The 19,577-nt window shown below is 43.6% G+C and overlaps 1 protein-coding gene across 3 annotated transcripts in view; it reads left to right on the top strand.

Moving 5' to 3' along the window:
* LOC105569870 overlaps positions 1-16,444 on the top strand; it is an 89,004-nt gene extending 72,560 nt beyond the window's left edge. Inside the window, exons 4-7 of one of the 3 annotated variants that reach the window (XR_001009540.1) lie at positions 1,055-1,268; positions 5,294-5,428; positions 6,182-15,215; positions 16,147-16,444. Coding sequence is in view for 2 of the 3 variants with exons in the window: in XM_012026654.1 (XP_011882044.1) it covers positions 1,055-1,268; positions 5,294-5,428; positions 6,182-6,392 (560 nt within the window). In the remaining variant the exon portion in view is untranslated. Of the gene's footprint in view, positions 1-1,054; positions 1,269-5,293; positions 5,429-6,181 lie in introns of all 3 variants that reach the window. The other 2 variants (XM_012026654.1, XM_012026655.1) reach the window with 2 other exon arrangements.
* Positions 16,445-19,577: the final 3,133 nt, after the last annotated feature.

The raw sequence follows: 19,577 nt of genomic DNA, 5'->3' as shown, positions 1-19,577 counted from the left end.
GCGTCTGTCATTTTATTCTCAGCTGTTGTGCACACGCAACTCAGAGTTAAGCGGCAAAGTTTGTATTTTCACAATCGCTAGATGAAACTTGTTAAAAAAGAGATAAAAGTTCCGGCTTATAATGACGTTGAGGTAGTTAAAAATATCAACAACTTTTTACCACGATACGCTTTTAGCCTCGAAATGTATTTTTGCGAGGCGTAATCTATTATAATCTGTTTATCATACGTGCAATGTTTCAAAGTACCGGATGACAGTGCAAAGGGAGTTTCTTTACAATCGGCATCAGTTTGAAATGAGATTATATTGCGTTATAGGAAAAAAAACTTACTTGAATGAAGCAATTTTATAGCAATTCAATCGAGAGAAATATATGCTTATTATTTAAGAATAATTTTCTTGAAAGGAAAGGAAACAATGTTGGATAGAAAATAACATATTTTCAAATCGAAGATTATAATGATAAAAATATTTTTATTGTCAAAATAATTACATGTATTCTTAAAGTGACAATTATAGTATTTAAATAAGACTGAAACATTATTGGAATGTGAGATTATTAAATGCTTCTGAGAGTTGCGTATATACAAAACAATGAATGTGTTAATTTGAGTATAATAATATAAGAGTTAATCTGACACTTATTTTTATCTGTGTATAAAATAAGGCTCATATATTTACGTGATCACTGTGATTAAAAACAAATTGGATTCGGTAGCGTAGAGTCATAGTTATTAAATCGAATTGTAAGCCACCGTGTGAACGTGGTTAGTGTTATATAATCTCACTTTGCCCTTAAGAAAGAGAACTGATTAATTGCTCGGTAACTGACAACATTGTATCAGTCCTTTCTCTCAAGGATGTTGAAACTTAACACGTCATACAATCGTGCCTTTGCCACCGGAAAGTTTATCTGAAATTTCTCAGGAGACCAGAACAACTCTCGAGACTAATCAGTCGAGCGATTTGCCGCCGATAGGTCCGCGTGCTTCAGCGGTGCATCGGGGTTTTGCGCTCGTGCCTAAAATAACCGGCGTGATGTGTGTTGTTTCAGGGGTATCTGGCAAGGACGTGAGCGGGTGGCCGAAGATCCCGTGTCTGAAAGGCCGCGCGTCCAGCAAAGGCGGAAGCGGCGCGGGAGGGCCGCACGCAGGTCCGCCGCAGTGTCCGCACTCAGTTTTGAGCAGCACCCGCAGCTCCGTGAGCAGCTCGCCTCTGAGCCCGTGCCCGACGCCCATGCCCTTCCTGGTGACCTCGGGCTCCGTCAGGTGAGTACGGCTCGTTCTCTGATACACGTCGTACACGTTGCCCGCTCGGTGACGTGCCTAATACCGCGATTCGATTTATTAACGCTGAGCTTGGCGAGACCGAGAGCTTTTGAACTGCGTTATAATAGAAAGTATAAATCACTACAAATGTCAACTGGCGCAAAAATAGGACGCGTCCGCGAAGTTTGGTATTGGGTCTTGGAAGCTCCGATCGCGCGCCGTGATATTTCCTTCGTGTTTTTCTTGTAAGTTCACCTTCCTCCTCTTCTACCGAACGTAGAGCTACTTGCCGCGTGGTTGTCGCGAGTGAAGCTAAATCTAACTCGAGTTCCTCATTAAAGAAACATGGCGAGAGGCAATTAGCGATGCTAAAGGTCCTCTGCAATTACGTAAATTCGCAGAACATTACTAAGTTCCGTTTTCGACATAACAACGGCACTGGTTGTCGTTCGCGTAAAGGCCACGTCCACTCGAAATAGGTTTTATGTATATTTTATCAGACATTATATCCAGCCGTGAGACAAACATAGCTCGGTAGTGTAAGCCGGCAGTAGTCGACGTACGTTTTAATTCATTGCTGATCTATTGTAATTTCTTACTACGTACGTCAATCGTCATATTGATTCCATCATTTCCATCTAGCGTGACTGATGAGACGTAATAACTTTTCTATGACTCATTGTCAGTCGTGAGAAAGAAGATCATGCCGGTAAAACATTTTGCGTTCACTGTAAGTCACGCTTGATAATCCGTTTGTCAATAATTTAATAAATTCATAATTATGTAACATTTAACCGACCGTCTTGAGCAATGAATTTGAAGAATTGTTTTTCCGCGATATTGAATTTATTTATTCAACAATTTCCTTTTTTCCTCTGAAATCAAAATAATTACAGCAGCGTCGCTGCATTTGATATTAGGGTAATTTCGCATGATAATCGATAAAAGTATGGTGATTAAGACTTCCTCCAGTAGTAATTTTGCTCTTAGACATTAACGAGTTGTTAACTTTTAATTGCGATCTTCTGCACTCGCTATAACAGTTATTTCCGCCATAATGATTTTCATCAATATATTGTTAGTGCGAGTCAGCGGAAACTTCTTAATGTCACCTCGTTGTGAGAACTTGGCGAAACTAATATTGTGCTTTTATACTTGCAAATTTTTTATATAAATGCATAGAGCTAAATTTTGAAGCAGTAACCTTAAAATGTTCTATATAGAAAGTACGAAATTATCATAGTGATGTACATACGAGGTTTCCTGGTTGCCCTCTCGTCTTTTTTTATGCGACTAAAATATTCTACGCTGTTTAAGGTTAAGCCGTTAAAGTGATGCAAAACAGCGGGATAAGTGCGCTATAATTTTACGATGCATTTCTGCCGACTCATAAATTGGAACAAACATATTACAGTAGATAAATAGAATAAGAACGGGAGGCAGAGAGAGAGAGAGAGAGAGAGAGTGCGCTCTTCTCTAGTGCGATGTATGAGCCGTCGTTAATCGCGTAGGGATTAATCGCTGAAGGGACGAAGCTGTTTTGCTCGGAGTTATCAACTTTCACAAAACTTGCTGTTCAGCTTACGCGAAGTTTCGAATATTCTCTCCAAAGATGGTGTGCTTTTAATCTCAAAACGCATTAGTTGTGTCTACGTACGTGGCTAAACAAATGGATTTTAATTTTTTAATGTACAAATGTAAATCCGCGCCTCCGTCGCGAGTTAAACTTTTTCGTTCACGACGGAGATTTTTCCGAGAGACCTTCGTCTAACGGATACCGCTTCGCGCGCACGAGAGAGAGAGAGAGAGAGAGAGAGAGAGACAGTCGGTCTTTCCGAAAAGTTCGCGAATTTAGCGGATGTGAACGGAATAGCGAGTTTGTCGGATATAACTTCGACATCCTGACATGCCCGGTCGGGTCTGAATGAATAATTCATGGCGTCTCTCAAAGCATTCAGGGCCCCTGCTGCAATATCGATAACCATCCACTTTGATCAACTATTTCCCGTCCTGTCGTCCGATAATCGTTTCGCGAATTCCCGCGGCACGAAAGCGAGACACGTCGAAATCCATCGCGGATAAGCAGGCTGGCTTCGTCCATTAGCTCTCTACACGATGATAAATGTTTCTATGCGCTTCTTATGCATTTTATTTTACCTTTGCCCGCACTTATACGAAGTATTTGTTTTCAAACCGATTTAATAATTTTAATCAATTTGAAAGATTTTCTGTTTAACCGTAAATAATGAAATCTGTAATAGCTTTCTGCGAGTCTCAAAATACACACACGGTAAGAAGTAAAGTGCTTTATTTAGTTCCACATAAATAGATTTTAATTCCGTACAATTTTAATTTTAGAATTTAATTGTCGAAATATTCAACGTTGAAAACGTAAAAACGGCGGAACATTTTTCGCGAAGCGAGGGGAAAAAAACAGATTAGTCAGACTTGATTCCGTTTAATCAATGACGTGATACATGTTTTTTTCCCGAAAAAAAAAACTGATATTTTTGAGGACATCGCTCATTTCCTACATATCTTACGTGTCAATCGCGTTTGGTGAAATTGTACGAAGAAATCTCTTATGCCGGTCACGCTCGTGGTCGCGTTTTAATCCTTAAAATAGTCGCGGCTCTTAGTAGAACGTGGGACAAGAACGAGACGTTCTTTTCGCGTCGGCGAAGGGCACAGATGTCTCGCGTGTAAAGGCAAATTGAGCGCGTAGGTGTGTCTATAGACCACCCTATCGAACTTATCGATTAGCTCTTTGCTCTCAAATTCAGGGGGCTTTTCGTCACTTGACAAATGTTAACGGCGCGACGAGGGAGAGGCAGAAAGAGGGCGGGGAGAGATGGCTCGTGTATGAAAGCCATATATCTGTTATAAGCCGTAATACGCGCGCGGGTTTTTTCACATGTCAGCCTGTAGATTTTTCCCGGCTCTCTCTCTCTCTCTCTCTCGCTCTCGCTCTCGCTCTCGCTCTCGCTCTCGCTCTCTCGGATCTCTCGTTTATATGGGAAGTGCGGAATCCATGCGTTACGCATTTTCGATGAAAAATATCCACGGCTCCTTTTTTTTTACATCGGCGACAGGAAGCTAATCGCGTTTCGACACAAAGGCGAGTCAGTTCTCCACGCGAGTCGGAGCATTTGTAACGTTTTTTTCCTCTCAAAGGCATGTGTGATCGAAGTTGGACTTAATAACGCGTTTCGGCGCGTACGAATGCGAGGGTGATTAACGTCTTGCGTGTGGCATTAATCACGGCTTCGTAACGATCCGGTAGAACCTTGCTCGGCGCAACCAAGTGTAAAGTTCTCTAAGAGCCATTAGAAAAAAAGTAGACGCGTCATCCCGCGATCATTAGGCGTATTTAATCGGCGGCTGACATACCCGAGCAAATTGTAGCGTGTACCGAGATCGCGTGTACTCGCGAGTGTCGGGAGTTTCTCGCTCGCTCTGCTTATCCTTTACGAATTTAACAGATTTCTCAAAATTTTCGCACACCAATGTTTTTTTCGCACGTAAGATAAAATAAGATAATAAAATAAAGTAATGCCCGCTGGGCATTAGTGGGCGTTGGTGCACGAGATTTTGGTCAGCGGTTTCCCCCTCGCATTTCTCCCAAAGACCGTCGCACGGTTTCACGTTACTCAAGAAAGCTGTAGCGCCGAACGTTTCTGCGATAATTTGGACGATTTCAAAGATTACGCGGGAACTTGGGAGAATTGGTTTACCTCTCCGAGGGACCGCTTCATCTCCCGGAATCTACATTCGCGCAAAGTTTCAAATCTGCTCGAGTTCACGGGTCGCCGAACTTCTCTTGTTAGTCTACCGTTGGTCCGAGCCCCTCGGATAAGTGATTCGCTTGTATTCCGCAAACGTAAGAACAAAGTTGAGTCACACTCGGTGACACCGTTCGGGGAAGAGGAGGGGGAGAGAACTTGGGGAAAGGGTTAAGACAGACGAGCCGCTCCGTGGGCTCCGTGGACAGCCTAATTGGCAATTAACCGATGTCCATGTTCCAGTAGCGGCATGGTGCAAAGCGTTGGGGCCAATCTATCGCCGGACCAAACGTTCGGATCGATCCGGTCGCTCTCGGTGACGAGGGAAGTCGCCAGCTTCCCCCTATCGCGAACGCCCACGCCGCCCCCGCAGCACAGGTAGGTAAATTCCGTTCATTTTACTTGATTCCGATGCGCCAAACAAAATACCGAAATAAATTGGGCGCCCCCGCAAAAAAAGCGGCTCCTAATTGGAGTAAATGGAAATTGGCGACGCGAAAATTATTTATTTGGGCTACATAATGGTACAATAAATCAATACGAGTTGACAAATTCCGACGAGATTCCAACGGTTCCATTTGTTCGCTCGTCAATGATAAAGGTAGCAATTTAGTCGATAAAATGCATGAATTGTCCGCCATTGTTCTTTAACCCGCACAGTCCATGAGATCGGCAGGTCTCGTTTTATTTCTTTAGAAAGACTAAATTTCCTATTATAAGAAATCTAAATTAAATCAATTCGAAAATCCTAACTGCGAATAGATGCAAAAGAAAAGCTCAAGTTACCCAGAGCGAGCTTATCTGAAATTTCAATTACTAGAAGCCCAAATTAGATCAATAAATACACATCACATCTTGTAACAAATTAAAAAGTCCTGGCGAGTAGATGAGAACGAAAGGCTCGAGTTACCTGGAGCGAGCTTATCTACTCTCTAAGAGTCAATCAGTGGATCGTCACTGGGACCAGTGAATATTCACCGGTTCACAGTGACGATACTGACCGATTCGCAATGCGCTGGTTGACTTTTAGAGAGTAAGAGCGCACGAGACACATTTATCTTACGGACCCGACGGGTCGCCGCGAGGCGAACGCACGCGTACTCACGAGACGAATGGCGGTGGTCGTTGCAGACCGTCGGCAGTCTTGGCGACAAACCCCGAGGAGCTGGTGGGCGTCGGTAGCCCCATGAGGGAGGCCTCACCCAGGCCGGAGGTGCGCGTGGTCGCGCCGTCACATCGGCCGACGTCCGCCCTGGCCGCGACGAACGCCGGCCACCACGCCGTCTCCACGGCGAGCCGCAAATCCGTCAGCATACTGCTACCCGAGCAGAACAGTGGATGACAGCAACAACAGCAACAGCAGCTGCTGCAGCAGCAGCAGCAGCAGCAGCAACACGGCTTCGTGCACCGTTGCGACGAGCAGCCGCTCTCGATCTGAGGAGCGTCTCACTCGTCGGCGAGAGGACGCGGTGATGATGAGGACTACTCGCGTCTCGCGTTACACGCCGATCCGATTCGGGTAACTGAGAATTAATTGATCTCGTCGCGCGTCTCGGGCACGGTCTCCGCGTGTACCGGTGCGCCGGGTAAAACCTGACGGAGGCGAGTGATTGATGGCTGGTTAACGTCGATTAACGTCAATCGCGCGAGTCCGACCGGACTCTACCGTATTGAGAGCCCCGGCCGCTTTAGATCGCAATCGACGGGGAGATCCAACCCCCGAGGGGTTGGACTATCCGTCGACATTGGGAAACAGGGGACCTCGCGATGGCGGCCATCGCTTTTTTGTCGCTTGATTAACGACACTCCGCGCGCACCGATACTCCAATCGATCGTGAATCATCATTGCTTATACGGAGGCACTGCCCGATGGTATCTCGGATCAGAAACCGTGCCCGGTGTCTCCGCAGTCCAATGCTCGATGGGCAAATTACATCGCGCAGGCTTATTACGTAATTGAAAAAAAAAATTAATCGCTGGGAATTTCCCAGCGCTGTACAATAGGATTCGAGAGGTGGGAGGCGACGATTGAAAAATTGTGCGTTTCCAAGCCGCGGTGAATCGATCGCGCCTCGGTTCATACCTGCTGCATCATTCGAGCGCTATTGTGCATTATTAATAATGTAGAGAAGTACACAGCGCGCGCTACTGATTAGAGGTGCTATTTGACACGCATGTCTTAATCTTCGAAAATTGCACGTTCGCGTGCATCGCGGTGCAAAACGGATGTGCTGCGTGAATGGAAATCTACCAAGTGGATAAAAATATCAAACTACGGTTTAAGAATTCATCTTTTGCCTGGAAAGCAAATAAAAAATGAATTTTCATTCGAGAAAACCGGTACACTGATACGCGTTCGTACCACGTCGCTCGTTATTTAATTAAAAGCACGTCGGTGTTTATTTTATACGTAACGAAATTCGCGTGTTTTGCCATAGGAAGAAAAACCCATTTTGCAAAGTAGACTTGATTCGCGGCGCTTTTAAAGTCGATGCCGCGATGGGGCGAGTTGGGTAACATTTTCTTTTTAACAAAATCAAAATATTAGCAGTTGTAACAAAAATACGCAAGTATCTGCGCGTATCGAATTTTTCAAACATCGTTATCTCTCGCACGAAAGCGAAAAGGAACAAATACCTGAGCTGTTACTTTGAATAATTTTTCTAATAAGGAAGAAGCTATAATTTATTTATTATATTATATAATTATATATATTATATAATATAATATAATAATATATTAGACAGATTATTCTGTGTTACAAGAACTGAGTTACAAATCGTTAATGTTTACCTCGCATTTAATCGCGAGATCGTAAACTTGCGCGCGTGTTCGCGAATTAGTACCGCGCGCGAACATTGTTTGCCTCTTCGCGCATTAAGGACCATTCTCAGCGGTACGTGGCGTCCCTCCCTCGCGCATCGAAAGGGCTAACGTATGGCAGGGAGACACCCAGCACGGTTTCGCACTATCAGCGCATTAATTAAGTCTCAGTTATTCTCGACTCGCGTCGAGCGATGCGCCTTCCTATTTACACTACCGTCAAGCTCCACCGTCTCGAACGTTTACAATCCCGGTAGATATTCGTCGCAACGGGGCGCGTTTCTGGCCAAAAGTAGTCCTTAAGGTATCCTCGCGCGATTCATCCCGTCTCCTCCGAGACATCAGACACGATCCATCGAAGTGAGAGAGGTCGAGATCAATCCGAGTCCCCTCCTCCCTCGTGCTTTCGCTCCTCTGTAGCCCTCCTGTGCTGAAACGGTTCGTTAGATCGCGAATTATTAGATTTGTCGCAGCAGCACTTTAGGATCAGTGAAAATATTATATTTTGCACATTGTTTGTGATTACATCAGTTTATTCCGCAATCTGGAGGTTCAATTTATCTGAAATTTCTCGTTAGCGACGTAAAATAGAAGAGTATTGACTAGGAGTATCCTAAATCGCATTTATCAGCGTAGGCGCTGTGTATTCACAGCCCCTTAAATCTATCCGCTGACTCAACTTTCGAGAACGATCCTTGGTATTGGAGGCTGAGAGGACAATCCTCTCTCTCTCTCTTTCTTTCTCTCTCGCGGCCGAATCTTCGATATCGGTCACGAGAATCGATATCGTGCAAATTCCCGGTTGATTCAGGTAGGTAAATACGTTAACTAAATAGATAAACCGTATGACGCTGCGGCAGATGTTTAAAGCTCGCCTAGACTGGCCGATAGGATTTTCGGTCCAATTCGCGCGGAATCGAGGTGACGTTCTTATTTTTAATCCAGACGGATTACCTCCCACCTGGTTCATCTGATTCAACGAGAAACACCTCACCGGCACTTATGTTAGACAATACAGGCTCCCCGTGCGATCTAGCACGACAGTTCAGCCCTTTTTCCTCGATACTGGCTTGAAAATAAATTAGCTTTCGTGACAACTTGTCACAACTTTCGAAAATCCGTTTAGTTTTAAAATATGATAGCGATCATAACTTAGAGAAACTGTGTCATATTTCATATTAATTTGAGAAACGACGTGAATTATTTCTTGCGGTTGAATGTCACTATTAAAATTCAATATAGGGTCATTTATCACTTGAAATGCCACTGGCGAACATTGGTTTCTGCGCGATCGTAAATAACTTACGTAATTTCTGAAATGAGAAACGCATGTCTGGAGACTGAAAAGTTATTAATTCTGCATAAGTATCGGCATCTCCGGGAAAGAATTCTTCGAAGTATCGACTAGGTTGAGAGTCAGGACGTAAAGTAATTAGCGGAATGACTGTAACCATTGACAATCTATCGTAGAAGATATTCGCGTTGCTAAATCTCGTGGGAAGAGACAGCGGGAGAAAGATTTCGGGAATACTTGAGTGAATTAGGAGACCGAAGTTTGATAGATCGGCGAGGAATCGGGACGACTGAAAAAATTGAAGTGATGGAGGTGCAAAAAAAGCGGCAGTTCTGCAGCAGTAAGTCCTGTACGTGTTAAAGCGACGGCGTATGATCTTCAGATTTTGAAAGAATCGATTTAGCTATAATGACAAATCTCTGTATTTTATTTTTCTGTCGCACGCAGAAATAAAACATTTATTTGTGATTCGGGCGACGTTACCGGTTGGATTCGTAACGTTTGGAAATTGATTTCTCAGTTTTAATATAGTAAATATTTTACTTTCGGCTCCCTCGCAGAATGTGTGTCAAACACGAAATTGAGGTTGTTTCCAGTTGAGCTATCAAAGCCGGTACGTTTCATTCAAGATAATTTATTATGTACGATCTGTTTTTTGATAAGCTCTGTTAAATTCTCCGTTACTGCTTGCTACAATATCTACAGGCCTTTCTGTTCCACATGACGAATTCGAACACGACAATCAATGAATCGCGAAGCGTCGTTCCATCGAGACGTTTCTATTTCAGTAGATCGCGAACTCGCTAAAGTCATCGGAATTTTGAATTTTGCACATACCGCCAACTCTGTCATTCTCAAATGTCGACTTTTCCCTCCCGAAACCCGCAATTGGATCGAGCACGCTTCGTAAAAAGATGGTCGATGTCAAAGGGACGCTTTATTATCTCGATAACAAGGCGAAGAGCGAAATTCTTCTCGCGCTGCTGGTGTTTCGCGATGAGAAGCAAGACGAGCGCAGGTTCTAACGAGTAACACGATCCTTAACACGACGCTGGCCCACGGCAATCGGATTAAGTGCTTTCGATGGAATTGACCGAAACTGGATACGGGGTTTTTGTGACGCTAATTAACACGTATCGTTCTGAGTATTCGCGAAAGATTGCGCGGCAACTGGAAATACGAGCTTTATTACGAGAGGGGGCAAATACTCTGCAGTGAATATCACGTGCACGTTTTATCATTAATTATAAATTTGGAAAATCCAATTAAATGGAGATTACATTTAAGATTATGTTACAAAATAATAGAGGAATCGAAATAATCTAGTAAAAATGGGGAGAAATGTATGTATATATTAATATTTTTTCAATAATTTTATTGAAAAATCGCTCTTTTTTTTTACTGCTCAACGGTGGACGAGCTCTTTTCAGAATAAGAGCAATTCGATTTTGCATGTACGCACGAAGGAATCGCTGATGCCTTGCCAGACGAATTTGTGCACGTATCAACACATTTATACCTTTTGCATAATACATACCTGGGAAATGTATGTGTGTTCTATCTAAATACGGGAAGGCATCGGTGATTCCTAGTGTACGTCCTAATCGCGGCTAAGTTTAGAGGCATAAAACCATCGTCGGCTGAGCGATATCTGTTAAGAGGCGTCCCGATGGCACTTCGTAGAATGGTGCTAGGTGGAATACCAGGTGAATTTGCGTTGATGAGTAAATCTTATCGTAGGAGAAACGGTGGGTACTAATTGCAGTAGCATATTTAAGGTAAGCGTAGTCCTTAAGGTAAACACACACGCGTTTATGCTCATAACTTTCTGCTTGCTCGACGACGCCACGATCGATCCTCGATGAACCGCGGACTCGATACCCTCCTCGAGCAGGCAGCCGAGATTTTAAGTAAGACTCTAGTCCTGTAAATACGTAGATAGACAAAGATATCGGTCGAGAAGCGTGTGACGAGGTCAGGTACCTGCCGAGCTCGTCTCACGCTTATGATTGTATCGGCGAGGATGAGATATCGCAGATGTACGCGCTTTATGAGCTTACGATTGTACCGAGAGAAAAGGATATTGTTAACTCTTTGGGATACGTTGGTACAAAGTACAGGAATTTACTATTTGAATTGTTATTTTATATGGAAAAGATTGAGGGGAAAATGTTAAAAGTCGATCTTTTGTACCTTTTAGTTTAGATACACTACGTAGTTTAGTTCACTACGTAATTTATTTTGTAGCCAGTGCAAAAATCAGCTCGAAGAGTTAACAAATGGATGTATGCGCTTCTGTCCATCCAGACGAGTCGGAGCTGTGAATTGCGAAATCGCTCACGAAACGGTATGTCGATGTTACTCCTCCGGAAACTCCGGGCCAGCCACCAGGATTTAATTATAAACGTCGTTTGTCCGTTATTTGAATAACGAAGATTAATACGGCGCAGATGGTGGGCGATCGGTATATCGATTATCGAAACCGCCGGGGCGGATAAACTCGTGAACTTTCGCCAGTCCGCAATTTCGACTCTGTTCGGGGCTTCAAAAAGTATACGGTGCATAATCCGGAGATCCGCCTACGCGCTCCAGCGTCAACGACGTGCTAATTACTCCCCGGGTTTGATCGAGGACCACCTGGGAATTGAGTGACCGTCGGCCGAAACGTCACCAGCGTTTCGCCGACAACTCGAAGCGGACGCGCGCTTGAGTTTTCTGGATATATTCGACAATATATTTACATTAATCGTAACGGTCTAGTACGCATACACGTGTATGTAGCTCACTCAATAGCATTTGTTCGTGCTCTGTCGTAGGATAATGGCTGGAGGTGAAAGAGATATCGCGCGGGCGAATAATCGCGCAGGCGGTTCGTCGAAATCATTTCATTCACGCGAGCGAGAACGAGTAGAATCGGCGGTTGACGCCGCCCGTCTCGAGGCTGGCGTAAATCGAATTCCCAAAGAGATTATAATCTCGGCTGTCGCGTTTTAAACTTTCGATTCTCAGATCGGACCATCTGGAGAGCCACCGGCTACGGGTGTAATCTAATCCGGTGTAACGGTACTCGCTCGAGATGACGTCGATAGGATTTTCAGGATTTGATTTATGCCACCGTCGTGATATGCGGCCCTAAGTCACGATATGTAAGACGAGGGAAGCGTGTGCCAAAAAGTAGGACAAATTTCTCTTGCGGGACGAAACGACGCTCGCGTATCTTTTTTCCTCTGTTTTGCTCCATTTCGTTCCACTGTTCCACTTTTGGCAGCCTAGATATGGCATCTGGAATGTAACGCAATATCGCTGAAAATGAAATCACAATTGGACGGATTCCAGGACGTTTCCCCGAGAATCTCGTCGATGCCGGTCCAATGTCTTCGAGATGGAACCGTGGGACCGAATGGGCTGAGCTCGCGAAGAACTCGTGAGAGAGACACTTGTGTGGGAAATTTGTCGAGAGCGATGCTTTTTTTCACTATTGAAAGATTCGGCTCAGCAGTGGAGACGAGGCTCCTTTCAGAATAAGAGGGAATCAATCTCGCACGTACGTCTTAATCGTGGAATTAGGTTTGACGGAAAGTTGAGATTAATTTTCCCGGATCCCGAAAAGGGCTCGTTTGGCCGTTGTTCCGCCCAAAGCCTTCGATCACTTCGGCGGCACGGGTCAGGTCGAGTCGTTTGCTATGCTCAAGTTTCAATAGACGGACTCGGTCCCCGCATTCTCGCTCCGTTCTCCTCCGATCGGTCGACTTGTTTTATTCTCGCGAACGGTGTTAATTTCCGAGCAGCGTGATTCGAAACGAATTGCTTCAACGTCGGCGAGGCTCAAGGTCGGAAATTAACGCGACTCTCGTCGCGCTTCGTCGACGCATCCTTCCCCCGGATGGCGGAGAGTGCATTCTCACGTTGGGGTAGGTGATGGCAGAACTTCGGTTACGTAGATAAGGGTGATACGTTTTTTTTTCTTCTTTAGGCAAATTGTGATAGACCGCGTAGGCACGTAAGCCATAAGATTGACTATACTAATTACGATTTTGATTCTCACTTATACGAAGCCGATAAGCGAGCAAGTTTGCAGGGGTGCAGTTAGCCGCAGGCGATTCGCGGTAAACTTACCGTGCCGCGACTAGAGCTGCAATTTCTCTGCGATCTAGTGACGAATTCGAGATAACGCCCTTCCCTCTTGCTCTCGTAATTTCTCAGCTCGCGACGCTGTAACGCGAAAGCGAGCGAAATCCGCTTAAAAAATCGGCATTAAAGCTGGAAAATGAATAGAAATTTTTATAAGGAATAAATAATCGTTGCAAGTCTAAATTCTTTTACCCAGAGGGAGACAAAAAATTGTGTAACAGTGCAATTACCTGAAATTATCCTCGTTCACGGAAGATTAAGCGACCGTTGCTTGCCCGAGTCTAACGGTGTATCCGTGAAAACGATCTGGCAAACAGGTGAACCGCACTCGTCCGACTCTTGCTTGCCTAAAGGCTTCGCGTGACATAGACGTAAGTGTACGACAGACGTATCGTCAAAGTCGAATCGAGTCCTTCCGGCGGGACTCGCGCGGCTCGCATTCACGATACTCCTACGATATATACATAATTATATATATATATATATATATATATAATTATAGCCAAGGTAAAATTTACGACACATCAGGATGAGTTTTATAGCTGTTGATTATAAAGAGGCTGATTAAGTTTAGATATCGTTCCAGTGTACTCGATACATTTGATATAACGCAGTTAAAGATATTCGTATAGTAGACACTCGCGTTACTATTATTATCATCATCATCATCATCATCATCATCACCGTAGTTAAGATGAATATCCGATAATTTTGTCCCGTTTCTTAGGCGCGTTCGACGCGATGCTGACGCCACGACGAATAGAGAATAAACGGAGTATCGTTAGAATAGAACGACTCATCACCTGTTACGATTAAAATTGGATAATGTAGGTATCATTGCCATTATATGAGTCATCGACTCCGCAATCTCCGTGGCTTATGTAAATTGAGACAAGACTATCTATCGCAAGGAAACGATCGGGAAACGATGTACCGAAAAGGACAATTTAAAATCTCTACAGAAATCGATACACGTAGGCCATTGGATACAGCGAGAATTTAATTTTGCGGGCTCGCCGCGACGGAATTCCGCAGCAGCCGGCGCGGTTTTACATTTACACTCGTGGGTCGACGGCAATAAAAGGTAGCAGTTATGGCCTATAACGCGCGCGTAGAGGCACACCCAACCGTGTGTCGCACGCGAGGTGCCGCGGACATACGATCATTTCCGTCGCGGCGCGTTGCCAGACGTCGGACCGAGCGACATTCGTCCCGCGAGAGGACGAAAAGCTCCCTCGAGGAGAGTGACTTTTTTTTATATCGAACTGTCGATCGGTTCAACGTCGTTCGACGCGCTCTTCGCTCCCGGGATGCGCTTGATTGGTGGGACCTGAGCAGAATGGCTGTCTTGCACTCTTGAGACATACAACAGTTATTGCGCGTCACCTCAAGACACAGGCTTAAAATATAAAACATTGTCTTAAGAGTATACACTGCAAGACAGCCCTTCCGCTTAAGCCCGTGCCCATTCGGCCAAGTGTCGTTCTCCGCCGCGAGCGGAAGCGCGCATCGGGAGAGCAACGGAGCGACGAGCGATCGGCGGCGTCGCGCTCGCGAGGCGAACGCGAACGAGGCGGACGTTTGAATATCCCCACAGGCATTTTAACGTTTTAAGCGAGACCCAATTAGCATTAGTGAGAATCGTTACGTCTGAACATTGATGTCATCGTTATCGCTGTATGATTATCATCACGCTCTTATCCGCCGCTGCTATCTAACGTCGTCACCGCTGGCGACGCGGTGACGAGGTGGTACACTCTATACTCGATATTCTGTGTCGATACCTACACCTAAACTGTATATTAACAATGATCACTGTGTAAGGAGTTGAAATTCCAGTATAATAAAATCGCTCTTCATAAACTCGGCCCTCTACTTGACACGATCCTGATCACCGGCGCGTGACGATGCATTTAGGTATGTAATAAAGAACCAGAGTTAAGTTTCTGTAATTACATTCTCAGGCGTAAAAAGAGAGACGATATCACTATTTTTCGAATGCATTCTCTGATATCTACTAAATATTGAATATTTTAACTCTCTCGAGAGTTAGAAGAATTAGAACGTTCCGTTTCCTAAGGCCTGCGGACCAAGTTCCAGCATCGTGGACACGGGCCTTTATACAGGGTGTCCCAGGAGGAAAGGTCAATATTCTGGGAGGTGATAGTGTCGGTCGTTTTAAGCAAACATGTTCATATGAATATATGTCCCATTCCCCCCTGTTTCCGAGATAGAGCTACTTGAATGTCTCGTGCACTTAATTTTTTTTCTGTACACTTCACCCTTTATCTAACCTCACAAACGCCCGCGGGAATTTACTTTTATACGTCTGTTGACGGTTGTGCCGATAACATTGTAGAAATGTTCAAAATGACTCGCATATTCACAATTGTCGAATATGCAGGTGTGCTGTATGTTTACGGTTTCTGTGCTGCTGTTGAAGAATACCGGTCGCTTTCCTACACGCAGGATTCCGAATCGTAAAGTGTTTTCCAAGGTTTTCAATACATTGCGTGAAAGTGGAACGCTTGCCAGTGTTCACGTTTTATCTGAACGAGGACGTCAACAAAATGTGCCCCGTCTCGGAAACAGTGGAGAATGGGACATGTATTGATATGAGCATTTTTGCTTAAAATGACCGATACTGTCACCTCCCAGAATATTGACCTTTCCTGCTGGAACACCCTGTACATGAGAATAAAAGGGAAAGTAGGTTTTAAGAGATATAACTTAACTTTTATAAGATAGTTATATATATATTTGCTTAAAGATATTTACGAAAGACACAAATCAGTTAAATACAACCTGATATAACAAATTCTTGCTAAATCGTTCTCGCGGTTCTCAGCGCTATTAAGAGGTGAAACGTGACTTATCTTGGAATGTATCGCGACATGTGCAACTTCGTTGCGTTTTTTTCACGAGAGACGAGGCCGGATTGGCTCACCGATCGACGTTGACGATAATGAAAGCTGATCTATGCTCGAATGTCTATCATAAATTTGTCAGAAGCGAGCGATCGGGTCGTCAGGAAACGATGGAAAATTTTACGGTAATTAAGGAGATTATATAATGTATGTGTACCCGGACATACTATTTGTTAGTAATTTTTTTCTCACGGAATAAATATACATCTCTTACGCATCCTCGGCCCGCGTCACGTCCTTACCGCACTTTTAGCTAGATAGCGGGCGATTTTTCACTAATAATTTCATTTCCACCGAAGCAGATTAACCTTGAACTCGATCTAACTTACTTTATATCTTTTTCCAGTTCTTGAAACTACACGGAGAGAACTTGCTCTGAAAACCACGTAATCGTGGGACAACGCGGCATTTCGTTGAATTTTATGAGTTTATTTTAAATTTTACCGTGCATTTTAAGTAAAATGCGTGGTAAAATGTCAGAAAACGCTCATAAAGCTCTTCAAATGCCACGTTGTCCCACGTTCACGTAATTTTTCAGGGTAAATTTTAAGATAAAATTCTCCCCGCGTCGAAGAGGATAAAAAGTAAGTTGAACCGAGATGAACGGGCATAGAGTCCGACTGTCTTCAGGCGGGGCTCGGAATACAAATTGGGCACTGACAAGTATATAATATTTTTTTTATTGTCCTTTTATAACGTACAATCAACAACGGTATTTTTTTTCTTTCTTTTTGTTCCTTTTTTTCTCTCCATGTAACCCATGTGCCAGCAATTAGTTCTTAAAAGGACACGTTAGACGTCTCGTGGGTTAGTATATAAATACCGGTTTACAGTGAGAATACAATTAGATAGCCGAGTAGTATTAACAAACTTATATAATGTAGAACGTCCGGTCGATACCTCGACGGGGCATAATAGATCAATAGTGTAATAGTGCGCGGGAGGGAGGGAGGAGGAGGGGGAGGGTAACAACGAAGGTTTCACGGAATAATTTGTAACATCGTAAGTAGAGAAATAGCCATTTTACGCACTCGCGCGCGAGGAAAATAGATAGGATCGCCACGCGAATATACATGTATTTTACGTATCAACGTTAGGTACACTTTGTTAATATTCCCCGTACACGTTATAAGTACGCATCACAGATATGTCGTTGTTCGTGGAACAAAAGGAAACACGGAATGGCGACAAGGATCGGCGAGAATACATCGGTTGTTCCGAGAACGATGTGCACCAGCGGACGAATTTTTCGCTTTCCAAAGGGTTTGGTTCTTTCTTAAAGAGAAAAGAAAACGTGCTTCGAGACGATCTTTTGCTAATAAATTCATGATTATCCGCGTCTGATAATTTAAAGGGTCGAACGGAGATCAATCTGCTTCTCCTGAAGACCACGAGGAACTTCAGAGCGAGATTTCATTCCCAAAGGATTCGATTCTTTCTTGAGAAACGTGCCTCGAGACAGTCTTTTGCTAGAAATTCATAGAAATTTGCCGTCTCTGATAATTAAAGGATTGAACGGTGATCAATCTGCCTTCTGAAGAACACGAGAAATTTCAGAACGAGATTTCATTCCCAAAGGATACGATCCTTTCTTGAGATACATGCTTCGGGACGGCCTTTTGCTGTAAATTCACAACTATCCGCCTCTGATAATTAAAGCAAAGGATTGACCGACGATCGGTTTGCTTTCTTAGATGAGCAATTTAATACAATTTAATTTCGTCAATCAGAAGATTAATTTTTCAAAATTCGTAGAGCGGAAGAACAAGATCTACGTGAAGATAGTGAGCGAGCGTCCCGCCGTTCGTGTGCCCCGACTTTCTCGGAACATCATGTATATTTTATCGCGGGCACGTGAAAATAATCGAAAGCACAACCGTTGACATCTCGACGCACGTCGCAGGCAAAACGAGTGTCTCACGTTGACAGAACGGTCGGCGAGGAAAAATTAAAATACGCTACGTAAGCAGGCGAACGGCCGTATGTACGAGCGAGAAAAACACGGTAAGTGAAAATGAAAGTGTTGTCAAATTTGTCTGCTTAACACCGATAACCAATGCCGGAATTGATGTTGGGGAAAATGTAAAACAGAGAAACGCCAGTGTTTCGCAATAATTCGCTATTGATACTACGTATCCGCAACTCCTCGTGCCGCAGTGGGTATGAACGACGAAGGCAAATTGTACGCACCGGCTAGCAACAATCTTAATGAAGACGTGTCGCACAACTATATAACTTTGCTATCTACGATAATAGGATATTAATAATAATAACGAACAGGACGTAACGTGGGCGCTCAGGACTGGACAGTATTTCAAGTTTTAATACGCAGTTTCGCGTTACGACTTACACAAAATCGAGTGAGACGCAAAGTCTTGTATTCCGAATAAAATCCTCGTATCTTCTCGATATTCTTCGTATTCTCATATACCTACTTGGCTGTAAAATACAATATGTCACGGAGTAATTGGAAGTTCGTACCTCGTATTTTATACCTGAAATACATTTTAATAGCATCTTGCCCGAGCCCGTGAACAAAATTATTGCTTACATTAAAATCATCGTCGCGTACTGCCTCTCGCGAGAGTTGTATATATTCTTTATGATTAATCATTTCTTCGCGATAACCGCCTCTTCTTGCATTTATAATATTCGCCTCGCGATTGCTCGTATCGTCTGAAATTACTTCAATAATGCATGAATGCACACGGATATCAAATATTCATTCGAAAGCGTTCATTATAATTTCATACCGTGGAAGTTTGTTTTTCATTCTGATGAAAATACCACCAATATTTCATCGGCCTCTTTTTCTCGAGGCGGTGGGAATACTTGAAAATCCTTGTCGTCTTTCTTCTCCGATTCAAATTTTTGTTAAGCGCAATTGTAACATTTGAACGTATGAACTCACGAATGTTGCATTTTGTACTGGCCAAGCCTGACCAATACTTACAAAGAAGTGTCAGCGCGGTAATATATACGTGTGTTATTGCAATTGACAATCACATGGCTCGCGATAAATCGGTCATCCTCATATAATAAAATATCTAGTTTGTATAAATATCCATTTTAATTGGCGCAATTTGATGATCTCATTACTTTTGTAGAGACAATAATAATTTTTTTTTTAACAAAATATATCCAAGTAATTAAGTTACATAATTCTTGATTGGATAGCGCTTATACTTGGTGTCTTTACCTTTTTTTTTTAAAAAAGGTTATTTTTAAGGTGATTGACAATTACATGGCTCGCGATAAACCGGTCATCCTCATATTAGCTCGTTGTAGCGTATTGGTCGCAGCTGGAAATCGAGAGGGATCGTGAGTGCAGAGAGAGACATTTACCGACCGT

The sequence above is a fragment of the Vollenhovia emeryi genome, unplaced genomic scaffold (genome assembly GCF_000949405.1).
Source record: "Vollenhovia emeryi isolate VEMERY1.0 unplaced genomic scaffold, V.emery_V1.0 DF939122.1, whole genome shotgun sequence".
NCBI classification, from domain to species: Eukaryota; Metazoa; Arthropoda; class Insecta; order Hymenoptera; family Formicidae; genus Vollenhovia; species Vollenhovia emeryi.
The sequence above is the reverse complement of the archived record's forward strand: the minus strand, read 5'-3'. Positions and strand labels throughout refer to the sequence as shown.